The sequence below is a fragment of the Aythya fuligula genome, chromosome 2, assembly GCF_009819795.1.
Source record: "Aythya fuligula isolate bAytFul2 chromosome 2, bAytFul2.pri, whole genome shotgun sequence".
Taxonomy (NCBI): Eukaryota; Metazoa; Chordata; class Aves; order Anseriformes; family Anatidae; genus Aythya; species Aythya fuligula.
This window is the reverse complement of record NC_045560.1, coordinates 68313173-68328028: the sequence shown is the minus strand read 5'-3', so window position 1 is coordinate 68328028 and position 14856 is coordinate 68313173. Positions and strand designations below refer to the sequence as shown.

The 14856-nt window shown below is 38.4% G+C and overlaps 1 protein-coding gene across 1 annotated transcript in view; it reads right to left on the bottom strand.

Annotated features, from left to right (window-relative positions):
* OFCC1 (orofacial cleft 1 candidate 1) overlaps positions 1-14856 on the bottom strand; it is a 185336-nt gene that overhangs the window by 155396 nt on the left and 15084 nt on the right. The window contains exons 2-4 of the mRNA XM_032181084.1: positions 9630-9685; positions 3359-3425; positions 2869-3051 (exon numbers count right to left, since the gene is read on the bottom strand). Coding sequence (XP_032036975.1) covers positions 2869-3051; positions 3359-3425; positions 9630-9641 — 262 coding nt within the window. The 5' untranslated portion in view covers positions 9642-9685. The remainder of the gene's footprint in view (positions 1-2868; positions 3052-3358; positions 3426-9629; positions 9686-14856) is intronic.

The window sequence follows — 14856 nt, the reverse complement described above, 5'->3', positions numbered from 1 at the left end:
TGTAGTGTGTTGAACCTGTAATCTGCTAAATGCCGTGATTAAATAATAGTGTGCTTAAGGTTATAACTGCTTTTGCATTCTGCAGTTTAACACCAAGCTTTAGAGTTGCTATTCCACACTGAGTAAGTAACCTAATCTCAGCCTGGTGTCTGAGAACTAAAGGAGAACTTGGTGGTTGTGGAGGGGAGGAAATCCTAAAAGGACGTGTATTTTATTGGCATCTGGGGAAGAAAAGTGGAGAAAAAAATGAATGGAAACAGTTGTAGAGTAAAATACGTTTATTTTACACAGGCTGTGTTGTTGTGTTTGGCAAGCATTTCCCTTCAGGAAACCTGGCATGAAGTGTAGAAAAGGCTGTCGCTTTACAGGCTGAGGTAACAAGCCTTGCATGTACATGTGGTAATCCTCACCTAGGGCAGGAGCTTCCAGGGTGGCGTTAAGCCTTGCCTCCTAGGAACCAGAAGAGATGGGGTAAAGACTTTGGTCTTAAAACATCTCTTGTTAACTCCACAGTGTCTCCTGAGATCTAATGGCAGAAGAAAGGAAGCTGATCAAGTTAGCACCACACTAGATGGGGGTAGTTTTCACATGCATTTTTGCTGCAAGCTGAAATAGAAGCAGCTATGAGGATGGAGCAAAGCAAAGACAGGCAGGTTGAAGGAACAGGTTCCCTGGGCTCTGTTGGACCCAAACCACATGAAGGGCAGTGCTGCAAGAAGGGACAAACTATTCATAACCTAGTCTTCACTTCAGACTGTGAAATACTATCAGTTACTACTACAATCATGTGATGCTACATCTATGTAGTTGGCTTTTCCCTTTCCCTCCTTAATGAAGTATTATTACACTTGGGGATAGGGAAAATTAGCTCAGGAAGTACCAGAAGGTTTAGCTCAATTTTTGGCAGGTTTCTGGACAGGCTTGAAGCTGTTGTTTTATTAACACTCTTGATAAGTTTGAACTGGTCCCTGTGACTGCCAAACAAGTCCTGACATAAGTTAGACTAAGAATAATTTAATGCAAGATTGGACCAGATGATCTGTAGAGGTCTCTTCCAATCTAGACTTTTTTATGATGGCATAAATGGATGATTTTATTTTATTTTTTTTAATAGCTGCATGACTTAGAGGCAGAGCTATGTGAATAACTGGTCTTTTGGTTAACTGGATTAACAGAAGGCTGAGGAGGAATACATACTGCTAGGGGAAAAAATCAACTCTTTTCAACAATTAAAAACTATGATAACACTTAGCTGAATATTAACGTGTTGCATTCAAGGCAAAATGTAACATTTCTGCTCCTTCCACAAATATTATGTTCAGTTAGGTGTTTTTTGTTTGTTTGTTTGTTTTGTTTTGTTAAACAAAATGCTACTGTGGATGAAATATCAAAAGTATTTAAGAACACATTTCAGGTTTTAAAAAAATAAAAATGTTCCTTTCTTGGAGAAATTATTCATGAATTTCTGAAGAAGTGACTGAAAGCGTGGATAGTCTCCAGTGAGTCCAACTTCATTTTTGCCAGATAGAATATTTCATTAAAAAACAATCAATCCCTTTGTCCACTTAATCACTGTTCTGACAGGCTGGCAAAGGAAAGACAGGGAATTTCTGCTCCATGTAGTCACATGAAGGCTAAATGAACAGACAAACCTAATTTTGCAAGAGGCCATCAGAAGCCATGGGCTCTCCAGTCCTGTGACGATAAAATCTTAACACAACAAAGTTCAGAGTTTTAAAAGCAAATGCCTAAAGTTCAGCTCACGAGCCTGTACTTATGCATTTAAATACCTGTGTTGGTTACTCAAAGGTACTCAGCAAGGAGCATCACTGCTTGGGAGCGTAATCGGAAATGCTAGGTGAGCAGGACATTTCAAAGCCATACCATTTACTCTGGTTCCTTTGTAAAATTCAGGCTTTGGATGCACATTTACATATTCATGGATGCTCACAGTCCACTTGAAGATGATGAGATTACACAGTCCAATACAGTGGTGTTTTCAGTGGGCATTTAGGGAAGATTGAGTCTGACTTCAAGCACTCTTGCTCTTTAAATCTTAGCTAAGATTTTCCCCATATATCTCATGAGATGCCTTCAAATTCTTAAGTTATTTTCCTCATCATATTACTAAGTAAAAATAACCATTTGTCATAACATTCAATACTAATAATAATTCAAAATGGAGCAATTAATAGGTTAAAAGACACCAAATTTCTGTGATAGGAAAAGTGATGTATCAGTGAAGCTCTTTGTAGTTTGAACTAGCCTAAAAGATAAACAGATTGCTTTGCAAGGTAGTATCTCTTTTGGATGCTGTATCAAGTCTGAGCTTAAAAGACACGGGTATTATACCATCACTCCCCTGGACAAGCTCTGTGAGCAGGACTCTCTGCGAAAAATATCTGAGCACAAGTGGCTGAAAAATATAATGAAGCAGAGGCAATATGCTGATTGACTGAAGGCATGTGGGAGATCTGAGGACAACAATCAATTACAGATCTGTAAGCTGTTTAAAACTACTCAGTGCTTGGGAGCCAGCAAGGGAGCAGCATCTGTGTGCTGCAGTGCCTCCAAAATCCAACCTGGTACAAATTAACAGGATGTGCTACAAAAAGAACTGTCTCCCTGCACTCCCAACTGCTGGCAGGGAGTACCATGCAACTTGCATCCCCATTAAGCCAGTTGAGCATGAAGACAGAACACAGGTCCTTAAACATGTGGTCACCTGATGTTTTCAGCAGTATTTTGGGCTTTCAGGGGTGGTTGTTTGGACGTGTCAGGATGGGAACGCCCGGCAGAGCGTGCAGGTTAGAGGAGGAATGCAGCCACTGTCACTCCATTTGAGGGTAATCCAGTTTGATGCCTCACCTCTTGGTTCAGCATGGGCTTGCAGCCTCAGTTTTTGTTGGTGAGCTGCAAGGGTGCTATGCAGCTTGTCATGTCTAATAACTTCCTCTTCTGAAGTCTGATATGCTGAAAGATCTGTGCTGCTGATGTTAAAAGCTGGATTTTCAATGCCTTCTGTTGCTGCTCTCTCTCTCTCTTCTTTTACTATGGAAAACAAGGAGGTCAGAAGAGCACATTATGGCAAAGTGTATTTCAATGACGAGCAGAAAATTCCTTCTAGTAATTCCTTTGCTGAAAGACTCAAGTGTATCATCCTCAAATGTCGCCAAAACAGAATTAGGTTAAAATTAACTCTAAAAAAAAAAAAAAAAAAAAAATAATAAATGATTAAAATAATTACAAATTGCACCCTGACAAGCAAGAGCAAAATTTCGCCCACAGCCATTTGTCTGTAATTAGTTAATTAATCCTTACACAAATTATGAGCAATAACTCATCAAGCAAGGCTCACCCATCAGAAATTCAGCCGACTTAGATTTCTTCTGCTTAGTTTGCTTCAGAGCCTTCTGCTGGAACTTCTGGAGGGAAATTGTTAAATGAATAAGTTAGCTAAAGAATGAAGATCATCCTTTATGATCCACAACTAACACAGTATTTTAAATATGGGATGGCATTGAAATGTCATTTAATTTACATCTCTTCTAAAGGGGTCAAACACTAATTGAACAACAGAAGTGGAAGAATTAAATAAAATATAAGAAAAATTAAAATAAATGCCAAATGAAGGTCACATTAAAATACTTGTTGTATGTGTGTGTTTTTAACAATTTTAATTAATGCAAAGAAACCTCAACAAATGAAAAACATTATAAGGCTTGTCTTTACAGCATGCATTCAGCAGCAACTGCTTTATTTCACTTGCAGAACTTCAATGCTTCATTTAGAAAAGTTTGATTATGCAGAATATTTGCAGAAAGGCTTCTCTGACATTCCTCCTTCTGCATTTCCTAGGTTCACTTACATAATCAGTTTATTTGTTCATCACAGGGCAGATAAAAATGAACGAGCTCTACCCTCTCATATGAGAGGATAAAATAAAATTAAACACAAATAATTTACATCTAGATGTCACAAAAGAGATTACAATCCAGGCGTGAAAGGAGGCAGGATTCATTACAACAGTGAAAAGTTGATTTAGAATTAGAGACATGCCAACAGAGCTACAGTGAAAACAAATAATGAGAGATCTTGGAGGAGCTCAACTCTGACAAGTTCCAATTCCTGTAGGGAAGCAAGGCCCAGAAGAAACATGGTCACACTAGTAACAGCAGGACGGCCCAAGTGCTAAATTCCATCTTGGTATAATGCCTTGCACAGCACTAGTAATATGGGCTCCTGTGTAGCTACAGATCCCTGAAATGGACGCTAGCAGTCATAGCAGGCAAAAATTATCTAAAACAAAGCACATCTGGGAATATTAATTAAAGCCAAAATCAAAGCAAGAAAACAGTTCAGACCCTTTTATTTTTCTAATGTCATATGGCAGTTCCTGAAATGAGCTTTTTTTTTTTTTTTTTAAACCTGTTGCTTAATTGTTCGGTGATAAAGACCAGTCCTGGCAACATAGCTCCTGGAAACTGTCAATACAAAAGGATTAATTACAAGAATCATTGAAAAAATGCAATTTTTAAAGAATCCATCTTTTCCATTTGATTGTGGGTGTCAATTTCCAGTAAAAAAACACACTTGCAGCAGACACAATCAATAAATCTGTCAAAAACAACTGAACCATAGTACTGGCAGATTAATATTTATCTATCTATATCTAATATAATATCTTGATATATACGCATACCTGAATATATGTTAGTCTGAAAACAGTAGAATTCCTCTAAATTAAGATGATTTCTGTCCTCTTTAAAGGTAAATGATTTATTTATTTATTTTTAAAAAGGCAGACTAAACACATTCTGGAAGCTACAATAAATGCCAAAGCAATGGAATAAATTCTTACAAGCTGTGTGCAGCACAAATGAAGTTAATGATAATTTTGACAAGGGTTCACTAGGTTCAGAAACTCACCATACTGCTTTTGATTTTTTCTGCTACTGAAAATTCTTTCAAAAATACACATTAGCTCAGTTAGTATCGTTATAATTATATCACTTCTGCAGTATGAAAGTATTTCTGTATTCCTTGCATATCATAACAATTTAATTTAGTTTTAAAGATCCCACCAGTATTTGTAACAATGTTGCATGATAATTCTTATTAAAATCTATATAATCAAAACACAAAGCTGTTAACTTTACATTAATAAAGCATACAACATCTAGACAAATATTCTGGGGCAAATTTTCAACTACTATAAATCAGTATACATCTGCAACTTCAATGGAATTATGATCTGCATTACTTTCTATGTATACACATATTCCTTCTTCATGTCACACTTCCCCAGCAAAACAAATTGTGGACTGTATTTGTCATAGTTACCTTTCAATTATTATAGCCTGTAAGACATATAAATGTTCTTTCACAGAGGAAAAAAAAAAAATAAAAGTGAAAAAAAAAATAAAAGCAAAAAAAAAAAAGTATTATTGTGAGGTTTTATTATTATTAGTTTTCATTTGTAATCAGTATAGTTAGCACCAAAAATTGTTTTGGATGGACACGGTAGTCTATGTTCTTTGGCACTGTTCACTTAAGTGCAGATTAGTATTTTTAAGTACTCAATGTAATATGGTTCTGATTTTTATTTACAAAGAACTTCAAAAGAAGTGATGCTCTTGGTTCTTAACATGAGCACCTTTGAAAAGGCGTTTTTCATGAGTCTATATTTTTAGAATGAAAGCAATACCTGATATTCTACAGCAGAGTGAAATTCTTCAGGGTTACTTCTCGAAGTAACTCAATAATGGAGTATTTCAGTGGTGTTTGAGTAATCGACACAAGTTCTTGCCACTTTGTGGTTCAGAAGAAGACATTCTCCTTTTTCTCCTTTCATACCTACCTCCAGAAAATTTCCCCATCCTTCTCTTTTAAACATGGGCACCTTTAAGTGCTATGAATTGCATCCTTTTTTTTTTTTTTTTCTCCTTTCTCTTAGGTTTCCTTTCCCAGCCCTCCCCCATCCGTCCCTTACAATACTTTGTCTTCTCATCAGAGAGTAGGCACAAAATTATCCAGTAACATTTTATATTAATTTTATCATTAGTTACTACTAGTTAATTTATGTATTTATGCAAATTTATGTCTAAAGTGATTGTTCTTTAATCAGTTCATGTGTACCTACAAAACTTCGGTTTCCAATAGCAAATAAAAAATCTTTTCACTGACCACATGCCATACTTTCAGGCAATGTCCAGTTATGTGACCATACCCAGAAGAACACACGTGAATGTGCATCCATACAAAAAAAAGCACATCTTCTAATTGTAGAACATTATCCAAAAATAAACATAAAAGGCATTTATTATAATAACGTTATATCACTTGAGGCCAGAATCTCAAGTGAGAGGAAGGCTTTGCTGATTTACACTTGCTGTGGAATTGATCCATCTTACATCCACAAAGACTATGCCATCCTCAACTGGCACATAGGAAAGGGGTACCCAGTGTTCACAAAGTCAAATGAAAGCTTGAAGCTTCTGATGATATCAATTCATCCTATGTCAGCACTGCCAAAGATGGTGAGAAATAAAATCTTGCCTTCAAATTTTTTTTATTTTTTTTTTTTTAATCTTCATTGTAGTGCATTATGGCAAAGACAGGGGTATATAGAAGAGGCTAATCACAATGCAAACTAATCATGTAATTCAAACAGCCTAAACCTTTACACGCCTTTTTGCAGTTACTGCACACACTGTTGGCATTAAAATGTGCAGCCTGCTTTCCAATACTAATTTAAACAAAAGAAAGTGGGAGTATCTGAACTTGGAGAACCCAGGTCTGTGTGAGAGCAGTGAGAACTGCAACAGCAGCAGCAGCAGTGAGGGAAGAAAAAAAAAAAAAAATCATTTATAACCAGTGACAACTAAAACCTATGAAGTTTTTAAAAGAATGTGATTGTTGTCAAAAGGAATTGGGTAAAACAATGCTGTGTTCAGCTCTGGTTCCACTCAAAGCTGTGGCTGAGGGGCTCTGGGAAAGCTGCTGGAAGGCTGGTGGGCGCAGACCAGCAAGAAAGTGAATTTTGCATACTGTACGGATCATCGCTCAGTTCAGGGCAGTCATATTGAATCTGTGATCAACCAATTGTGCTTCATGAAACCGTCAGCCCTCATTTACGTCTAGCTGTTTTCTTCTGTCCTGCTGTAAACAAGCTCTGCTCTGAGCTGTCTCCCTACCCTTATCTGCTTACGAAGATCACACAGACAGACCTCATCAGCAGCCTTAGAGTTAAAGTTAAAGTTACTGCTTCCAGACAGCAGTCCCCATGCAAGCTGGAAGTCAAAAAGAAGAGCAACTTTGGAATGACAGAATTTTAGTTCCTTTTAGGAAATGCATACCTTAGATTCATACACATACTGGCATGTTATGTCTCTTTCATGAAATTAAATTAGGTGTTCTTAATATGAACAACTGTTTCTAACATCAGCAAACTAGCTCAGCAGATTCATCCTTTTTTTTGTTGTTTTTTTGTTTTGTTTTGTTTTGTTTTGTTTTGTTTTCCCTTTGGGGCCTTGTCTGAATACAGCCAAAAGAGAAGTAGCTGGAAATATTGTCAAACTGCTAGGGTTCCAAGAACCTAATAATGCCTGAAATGCTCTAAGGAGTGTAATGATGGTAAACAGGAACAGGTATGTTGGCTTCTGTTCTCATTTACTTCAGTGAGAGCATTAGCCTTTAAACATAAAGCAGAGCGCAGTTTTCAAAGAATGATCCTCGAGCATAAAAAGGGATGGAGCCTTACTAAAAACATATTCCTCTGTGAGCATGGACACAAATGTGTTAGTTGGTATTTACAGCATTTATTTCTTGTAACCAGCTGGTATGTCCCTGTTAAGGCTTTCCTTTATGCAGCTGGAGCTGGAACCTTTTCCCTTTTCCTAGCCTATTACTTTTGTCTATTTAAGGGATGGCAGCCAAAGAGAAACAGCTTGTAATTTGCACCTGTCTGCTTTAAGCACTCCACATTAGATTTTACAGAGAGCAAACTCTTCACTGCTAATGAGAATGACACTTGGTAGGGTCAAACACATTTTTTAGCTGACTCTGCAGCAATTAAAATACATAAATAAATAAATAAATACCTGCTTCATTTCAGACTGTTCTTGCTAGAAAATGAGGCTAAAGGGAAAAGCCCTGTTGAAAAAAAGCAGCTTCATGTGAAAGTGAAAGATGTAACCTTATGAGTCTAATCTAACGTAATGTTGGGCACAGCTAGTCATGACTGATCCTGTGCACTGCGATGGAGGAATTCAGATTCCATGCAGTAAAATTCAGATTTGTTTCAGAAAATGGTCACGTGCAAAGAATTCTCCTGAATTTCTACATGCTGGGCTGCCTTCTGAGGACTCACAGTATGCTTAGCTACCTATAGGTTTGGGTCTATGAGGAAGGTGTTCTCTGAGAATTAAAATAATAGAAGTCAGTGCTTCACTCCTGTTCCAGAGGTGTGCAAACCAGACTGCTCTGCAGAGATGCACTATGTAGAGTATGAAGGAGAAAAGGTGTAAATCAAGTGACTAATCCACATGTGATCTTTGTCTTACATAAACTACCATAGCATAAATTTATCATATATATCATATATCATAGCATAGCATAGCATAGATAACATAGATTTTTTTTTCTTGCTAGAAAACAAGCACTGTTTGCAGTCAACTGTGATATCAGCTACAATTACACTGAACAAAATAACAATTACACTGGCATATGAGTTTATCTATTAAGAGGCAGTCTTTTTCTTGCCTAGTCTTAAAATAAAAAATCCCTCCAAAACTCACACTACAGAGCTGATGACAGGAACAAAAATGCAGGGTGGGGGGAGGGGAGGGACAAACCAAAACAAAGCAAAAGTAAAGCATACAATTTATTAAAGAAAACACCAGTGCTGCATTTTGATTTCATAAATTGTCCCCATTTGTTCTTCCTGTTTAAACAATAACTAACATGATGATGGGTTAAATGAAGTTGAGATTGTCACAAACATGGCCTCACTAGTAATTAATGTAGTTTAATATGGTTGTTGGCACACATCTCACATGACAGATAATGTTCCAACATGTCACTGATAGGACCTTTCAGCACAGCTTTAGGAGATCTACCAGGCATTGCCGAGGTTGGTTAGGTCAAAGGGTTGAACCATGTGTAATTCAGAACAGAGGAGGTCCCACGGTCACTCCACAAAAACAATTACACTACTTATTTCACTCCATCCCTGGCCCGAAATTCACAAGCCTCACAGTTTCAGTGCAGTCAATCTCACTCTGCCCTGGGGCTATGAGCCACATGAAAATATGTGGTGCTGTGTTTATAAATCTAATCAAAAATAGAAACAGTAGACAAGCACAATGAGGTCCTACTATGGATCATGGGAATTCTCTAAATTCTGAAGGCACTTTTGTTTAACTTCTGTGGGCCTTCTCCTACCATTACATTGTCTGATATTCTCGTTAATCATCCTCTTGACTTGTCAATGATATAAAGGAGCCTACGTGTCTGCTGACTTCCCTCACATCACATGACAAATATTATTATGAAATAGCAATGTTAGGAATAGCATTTTTAATAGCCTTTTAATTTTCCTTTTCTAAAAGTTTTTTTTCTTCACTTACCTCTTTTTCCATGCCAGCCTGTCCTTTCTCAGACCCACAGCTAAAAACACTTCCTCCTACAACAAAAGAGAGGAATCATATCTGAATTTTCAGTCCACATGCTGCCACTGATACCCTTAGGTTTAAACACACAGACTTGCAGAGCACCAGCCCAGAAACCTGCCAAGATGGAGGTCTGCTGCTGCTGTAGTTCCCCCTTCTGCCTCACCAAAGAGCAAAGTGAGGACAGTGCTTCGCTTCATCTTTTTTGAAAACTTTGTATCAGGTCATGTAAATAAAATAAAATAAAATAAAATAAAATAAAAATAATAAAATAAAAGTAGTTTAAGCTTAAATACAACACCACCAAGGAAATATTTGAGGACAGAATTAGCCCAGAAGGAGTGGGTAATTCCTACTCATAGACAGTAACCACTAAAACTATATGAAATTTGTTGTGGAATATACCTAAACTGGAAATTGCAGTGCCAGACCTGCTGGACTCAGGAATGCCTCTGTGATCCTGCATCTAAATGAGTCCCACTTGTGCCTCTCTCCCTGTGATGAGATTCAGTTAAAAGTATGGAAATTATTCTCTACACAGATGTTATAACCATTATGGAAGCCTACAATGATTTTACAAGTTATGTATCCTACCAACAAAAATGTTCCAATTTTATACTATCTGCTTTTGTCTCTACGTGGGAAAAAAATATTCTTTCAAAAGGGCTAGATGGGTTGTTCCTGTGCTCACTCCAATCAATGGCAAAACTCAGTCTGACTCCCTGGTCGCAGGATTTGAACCACAATGAATAGTAGGCTTCTTTCTCTGCCAGCTTTTCCTTTATGTATTTATACAAACACACATTCAGATTATTTTGCAGAGGCTGAAAACAAAACAAGACTGAACAATTAAAAATATCCCTTCAGAGTCCCTCAGAAGATTCAACCAACCTACTGGGTCAGAGGATGCCCCATACAAAGTACATGCTTGGCCCCATTTGAGGAAACTCTCTCTCCTAAGGGTACCATGCAAAGTACTTAGAATTAAGTATGTGCTTAGGATTCATTGAAATCACTACAATGGACAGTGAACAGGGCCACAAATTCTCCACAGAAAAAAGGTTGCATTGTGGCTTTGGTTGCTCAGTAATGAATGAAGGGCTGAGCTCTGCCCAGGACTTGCAGATACTGAGAGTCTGCTGACCTTTGCCATCACCTCTGGATTTTGGTGCCCTACTTGGGGTGCCAGGGTCATTGATGTGATGCAGGGGGTTGAGAAGCCAGCGACTCCCTCTCCTCTTGTGAACAGCCAAAGGGCCCCAGCAGCACAGCCCATAACTATTGCAGAAACCACACCGAAAGTCCTCAGCTCCATAATATTTTATGATGCTAAAAATAAAGCCCCTATGGAAATCACACAGGTAGGCTAAGGTCAAATTTCTGAGACACATGATAGCTAGATAACAACCCCAGAGTCCCAATTCCAAAATCCAGGATGGGTTTTCAAACCCAGGCAGTATCTACATGACTTTTCCTGTTGCAGCTCCAATACAATTGCACATCCACTGTATACAGCAGGTAAATATTTCTGAGTCCAACGGCATGGCAAAACAGTTATGTTTCAAACAGGAGCAGCAAAAAAGGAACAACCTGAAATAAACTAGAGGCAATAAAAGCTTGAGGTGTCTCCTCTCCTTTTAAAGGTAGAATCACAAGAAGCAGCCATCAGAAAGAACCGATAAAGATTTAAGCTGTAAATTCAACATTTTCAGCCATGGTCAACGCCTGTGCTTTGAAGAGGAGCCAAAGGTGCAATAATAAGGACTTTTTCAAAGCCACAATGGTCCTGGAAATCCAAACATCAATGGAAATACTTGGAGTTTCATCTTAATTTAAAGAATGTGATTGACCACATTAGGTAAGCAAACGCAAAAATATATAAACATCATTAGTGTCTTAACAGTGATTTTCTTGGAGTTCAAGAGCTTCCCATTATTTGGGCTTTCTGGGGTAATTTTTGTTTTGGTTCAGGACTTTTCTGGTGATTTTTAAAAGAAGATGCTACAGATGTTGTTTTATCTTCAAAAAAAAAAAAAAAAGTCAGGCAGTACATTTAACACTGCATTAAGGGATATTGTTTGAGGCCTTAACCTCATCAACCTATTTTCTTTATCTGGATAACAGCTAAATCCTTAGAATTAAACTGTCTTGTGGTTTTGACAGAGTACAGCAAAACCTAAGTACATAACTTTTTTAGTCAATCAAGAAGATAAAAATCTTATTTCAGATCCTGCCAGATATTTTGTGTCTGTCAGATGTAATGTTTTGCATGATTTAGTGGACTTCAGTTACTTTTAGCACATTTATAGTAAAATGACAAAACAAACCAATCACAAGTTATTTAAAAAGTTATTAAAATTGGTACTTACTATTTTTCTCTCCCCCTTCCCCCACACATTTTTTTCCTTTTTCCTTACAGAAGAAAATCACTTCTTAATCACTTCTTTTCACAAAAGGAATTACTAAGGAAACTAAATCAAGCAGGCATCCTATCCAAGTAGCTTTCTGTAATAAATAATCTAAGTTTTTAATTGAAAAATAGATGAATTAAATAGAATTAGATGCAACAGAAATAATGTAGAGCATCACAATGTTATTGATGGGCTCCTGTTAGCAGCCACAGATCTGGAAGTGATCAAAACAACAGACCTTCCTGCTGGTGCAGGCTGAAGTACCTCATCCTCACACTAGTTCACGCTTTATGCTTTGCTTAGCTACTGGAAATAGCTGGGCTGCATTAAGAGCCTGCAAGCAATAAGGGTCTTGCAAATGTAGCTATAAAGTGTTCTTGCCACTCTGGTCTGTGGCACAAAAGCCATCCTGTTTGTAGCTGCCTACCCAGCATCTTCTTAAAGCCCTCCTGAATATGCAGGCAAGTGCATTGCACATAGGTAGAGTAGACCAATGGTGGGCATAGCTAAGGTGCTGGGGACTGCTGGTGGAGAAGCAGTGGGTTCATAGGAGGAGTAACAAAGCAACAGTTTGTCATGACAGTGGCTGCCCTCATTTCTTTCTCACCTTGAGTTGGTACACCATTTATTACATGCTAAGAAGAACTGTTGTTGGATACCTGTGCTACAATATTGGCAGAAACCACTAAGTAAATGATTACCCTAACAACCTACTTGTAATTCCTTTTAGACACTCTCATAAATACCAGCTCAGGAGCATTGGTCTTTAAGAAGTATTTCTTGAGGGGAAAATTGCACCTCTGGTGAAGAGAATCCATCAGTCATTAAATTCAGCAGAACTGACCTTTGAAGTTACAAGCTCTGTGATTATCCTTCTTTAATCAACAACTTTGGGAGCAGATCCTCCAAAGTAGTTTCAGATCCTTTATTTCTTCATCCCCTGACCATTTTTTTCTTTTTTATTTAAAAAAAAATAAAAATAAAAAATAAAAAATAAAGGATCTTGCTGCAAATATAATTTTATAAAGATCATTAACACACTTGAAATTAAGCTCACATTCAGTTACTTTACTTGTTAGACTAATGTTCCTAGCCTTTTTTCTACCTGCTTGAAAAAGTAGATAAATGTCTTTTCTATCTACAGAGATATGATACAATGAAGTAGTAATACCTACTGCTAAATCATGCCAGCAATTCCTGTGGAAGCAAAATACTAAATTTTGGCTTCTGTGCCATCATTGCAGTATTCCCATCTTCCACCAAATGAGAAGCATTGTAGACATAAACAAACACATCATGTTGCTCCAGAGCCTGGCTCAGGGACAGTTGTCTCTCAATATCCCAAAGCTTATCTTCGAGCGCACTGAAAATTTTAGTCATCCCCAGCAGACAGTCTGAAATAGGGGAAATGTGAAGCCAACCCTAACCTGGACAAAAGGCTTTCCAGAACAGGACACCTATCTCCCGGTTTTGTTTGCCAGGCATTTCTTTGGCACAGCTGCCCACCATAAGGCTTAGAAACAATCCAGAACATTGCAGCAGGGCTGGGGGAATAGGCAAGAGGCCAACAGTATGGCAACCACCTTCCTTCTGGTCACGGTCATGCCTCTTCTCAGCCTGCTTTCTGCTTCCACACTGCTGCTTAGCATTTACATTGCTCATCATCCCAGAGCGTCCTTCTCTGCCACTTCTTACCTTGTGAAGGCAGACCAAAACCTACATCAGATGAACAAACGATACCTCCAACCAGGCTGTGCATGCGAGGCTGCTCTCCTCACTGTGACTGCCTGCTGCACATGCACCCTGCAACCATGTGTCAGCAGGAGCTCATCCCACCTGACTGGTCTGGTTGTGCTATCCTAATTGTCTCCAAGAGCTCTCAGCACTCCCATCTCATGTTCCAGTCACCCCTATTCCAGCTCCCAGGGGGCCAGGCTGGAGGTGCCTATGGGGTACATATTGAATTCTTGCAACACCAACACTGCGCTCTCACCAGCTCCCATTAAGATATTGTATCCTCATGCCGTTACCCATAGCACTATGCTTCTCAGCTGCACTCTGACTCTTACAAACTTAGTGCATGTTCTGCATTGTCTCTGTGACCCCATCAGCCATGGTGGGTTTTTGCTGACCCCTCTGGATGCAATGTCATGGTACCAGGAACTTCAGCACTGATGCTGTCCTGACTTCTGCCTGCCTGTCCACATCCCAGTCCTTTCCAGTGAAAGAGGTTCTTTCACTACAAAAGGCTTTTGTGCCTTGTAATTCTCAAATAATATGGCCTCCAAATTAAAGCAGCATGTCAGTTAAAAATACTCAGCTGTACATCAAATCCTAAAAAAAACATATGCTTCAGAGACAGAAACAGTGCATGAATTTGACTGCACAAAAACAATACTATAAAATCTAAGGGGGATACATAAAAATGTAAATAAAAATCTAGACAGATAGAAAAATATTTACCATTAGGGAACATGCAAGCAATATAATATATTTTGACCATACACAATTGTACTGGGTCTGGCTGGAATGTTAACTTTCCTGGCAGCAGCCCATACAGTGCCATACTCTGTACTTGTAGCTGGAACAGCAGTGTTATCACACCAGTGTTGTGGCTACTGCTGAGCAGCAGTGGCACAGCATTGGGCCTTTCTCTAACCCTCCTAAGGGGTGGGCAAAAAGTGAGGAGAGAAACATCACTAGGACAGCTGACCTAAACCAGTCAAAGGGATAATCCATACCATGTGATGTCACACTCAGCAATAAAAGGTGGA